The sequence below is a fragment of the Triticum urartu genome, unplaced genomic scaffold, assembly GCF_003073215.2.
Source record: "Triticum urartu cultivar G1812 unplaced genomic scaffold, Tu2.1 TuUngrouped_contig_8675, whole genome shotgun sequence".
NCBI classification, from domain to species: Eukaryota; Viridiplantae; Streptophyta; class Magnoliopsida; order Poales; family Poaceae; genus Triticum; species Triticum urartu.
This window is the reverse complement of record NW_024119648.1, coordinates 10-1,958: the sequence shown is the minus strand read 5'-3', so window position 1 is coordinate 1,958 and position 1,949 is coordinate 10. Positions and strand designations below refer to the sequence as shown.

General features: G+C 47.4%; 1 protein-coding gene across 1 annotated transcript; it reads right to left on the bottom strand.

The window, feature by feature from the left end:
• Nucleotides 1-435: 435 nt before the first annotated feature.
• On the bottom strand, nt 436-1,083 carry LOC125531978. Its single transcript, XM_048696164.1, has one exon. It carries the CDS (start codon nt 1,036-1,038, stop codon nt 712-714), a length of 327 nt encoding a protein of 108 aa, XP_048552121.1. The 5' UTR covers nt 1,039-1,083; the 3' UTR covers nt 436-711.
• Nucleotides 1,084-1,949: the final 866 nt, after the last annotated feature.

The following is a 1,949-nucleotide window of genomic DNA, read 5'->3' as shown; positions in this document are numbered from 1 at the left end:
AGAACAATAATTTTGGTATTTTTAAGTGCCTGAACGGGCACTGTATGCTGTCCCGACGTACGCGTGCGGATTGCCCGATCTGTTCAGGTCCATTTCTGTTACACTGCTGGACCCGCTAGCTAACAAAGCAACACAGATATGTTAACCATTTCTACTTATGAATAGAAGCCAAAGGTAACACGCTAAACGAGCACTAGGTCAACACTATAGAGACATTTGGGCTTGGGATATAGTACACCATGTTGATGCTCGCAATCCCTCGAATATGTTAATCAGAACACAATATGTTCCTAAAAAGCACATAATTCGAGTCCACAAATTGCATTCCCTTGGTCCGGTAGATTAGATTAATCCGAACATTGTGAACGTGATCATATATAAATCTTCAGATCGAAAAAGCTCGCATAACTCGAGCCAACAAATTATATTCTTTTGTTTGTTTGTTTGTGAAAAAACTAATTATATTTGCATAATCATCATGACTAATTATATTCGGGCCGCGCTGCCCGGTGTGCTTGCTCGTCGCGCTGGAGCACGTGCTCAGCGAAGCGGCGTGCTCTGCGCCGAGTGAAACAGTGGCAACGACGGAGGCAACAACCCCGGCATGTCGTCCATGGCGCTACAGGCCACCGAGCCGCGGCCATCTTGTTGCGCAGAGGCACCGGAGCAGCCGCCCGGCTCGCAGGGGAGGAGGCGGCCGCCGCGGGAGATCTAGCTCGCGCTGACCAGCTGCCCGAGGGAGGCGGCGCTTCCTCCGAGCACCAGGACGCCGAAGTCAAAGTCGCTCGTCGTTGTTGTGGTCCATCGCATGGAGAAGAGCTCTGCGGGGTCCTCCATATCGATGAAGGAGGACCTGGAGCTCCCGAGGGCGTCGACGGTGAGGTGGTCGAAGCAGGGCGGCGCCTGCTTGAGCCAGCCGTAGGAGAAGTTGTCACCGAGGTTCTTCACCAAGCCGCTCACCTTCATGAGCCGCGTGCGTGCGTGAGTGACGACCCTTGCGGCCTTGACGCATGAAGAGATTCTACACGGGCCACACATGGCATGCCAATAAGCTAGTACAATACCTACTTTTTTTTCTTTTTCTTTTTCTTCATAAATCTTAAAAAATCTTATCAGCTTGATAATGGAAAGAAGTTCATGCATTGTTGTTCATTTACCTCAGAGAAAATGTTCATAATGAAATAATGGATGTGTTCCTCTTATAAGCATTTTTATATTTTCTAGAAAGTGGAAGAAAATTAAAAATAGTTAAAACCAAGCATAAATGGTGAGAAAAACAAAATATAAGGGGAAAAGGAAAGTGAAAAATAAAAAATAAAAATAAAAATGGGTTTTCGCCTACCCACCAATGACGACTGATTAGTAAGACTCTTTTTGAAGTGCTATGTGCTTGAAGCACTCATAAATCAACAGTGTTATCTGGGTCAATGGTCGTTACATGGTGGAAGAAGACTAGCATTGCGCCGGATTTTTACTTCAATGTGGCTTTCTTGTATTTCTCCTTGCTGGTTCGCAAGGTGTTACTGTCGTGGTTCTAAGTCTGACAGTAATGTAGGGGGTAGGTATGGAGAGGCAAGATCTTAGCTATGGAGAAGTTGTAAGCACATGAGGTTTACGAGTTCAGACCCTTCTCGGAGGAAGTAATAGCCCTACGTCTCGGAGCCCGGAGGCGGTCGACTAGATTATGCGTGTATGAATTACAGGGGTGCGAACCCTTTACACTGAGGAGGGGGTGGCTTATATAGAGTACGCCGGACCCCTCCGGCCCTCAGTTGTGCAGGGTTTTAAATACATTAAGGTCGGGCGTTACTGGTAACGCCCCTAATAAAGTGCTATGATGACCATAAAAGCTACTTAATAACCGACCGTTAGCGTGCGGAGTGCCTTTAGGTCTCCTGGCCGTCGAGTGGTTGGGTCTTGGTCGAGTGATTGCTTCTTGGTCGAGTGTC

Excerpts from the sequence above, each read along its gene's own strand:
- LOC125531978 (XM_048696164.1), bottom strand. The coding sequence starts at position 1,038 with ATGTGTGGCCCGTGTAGAATCTCTTCATGCGTCAAGGCCGCAAGGGTC.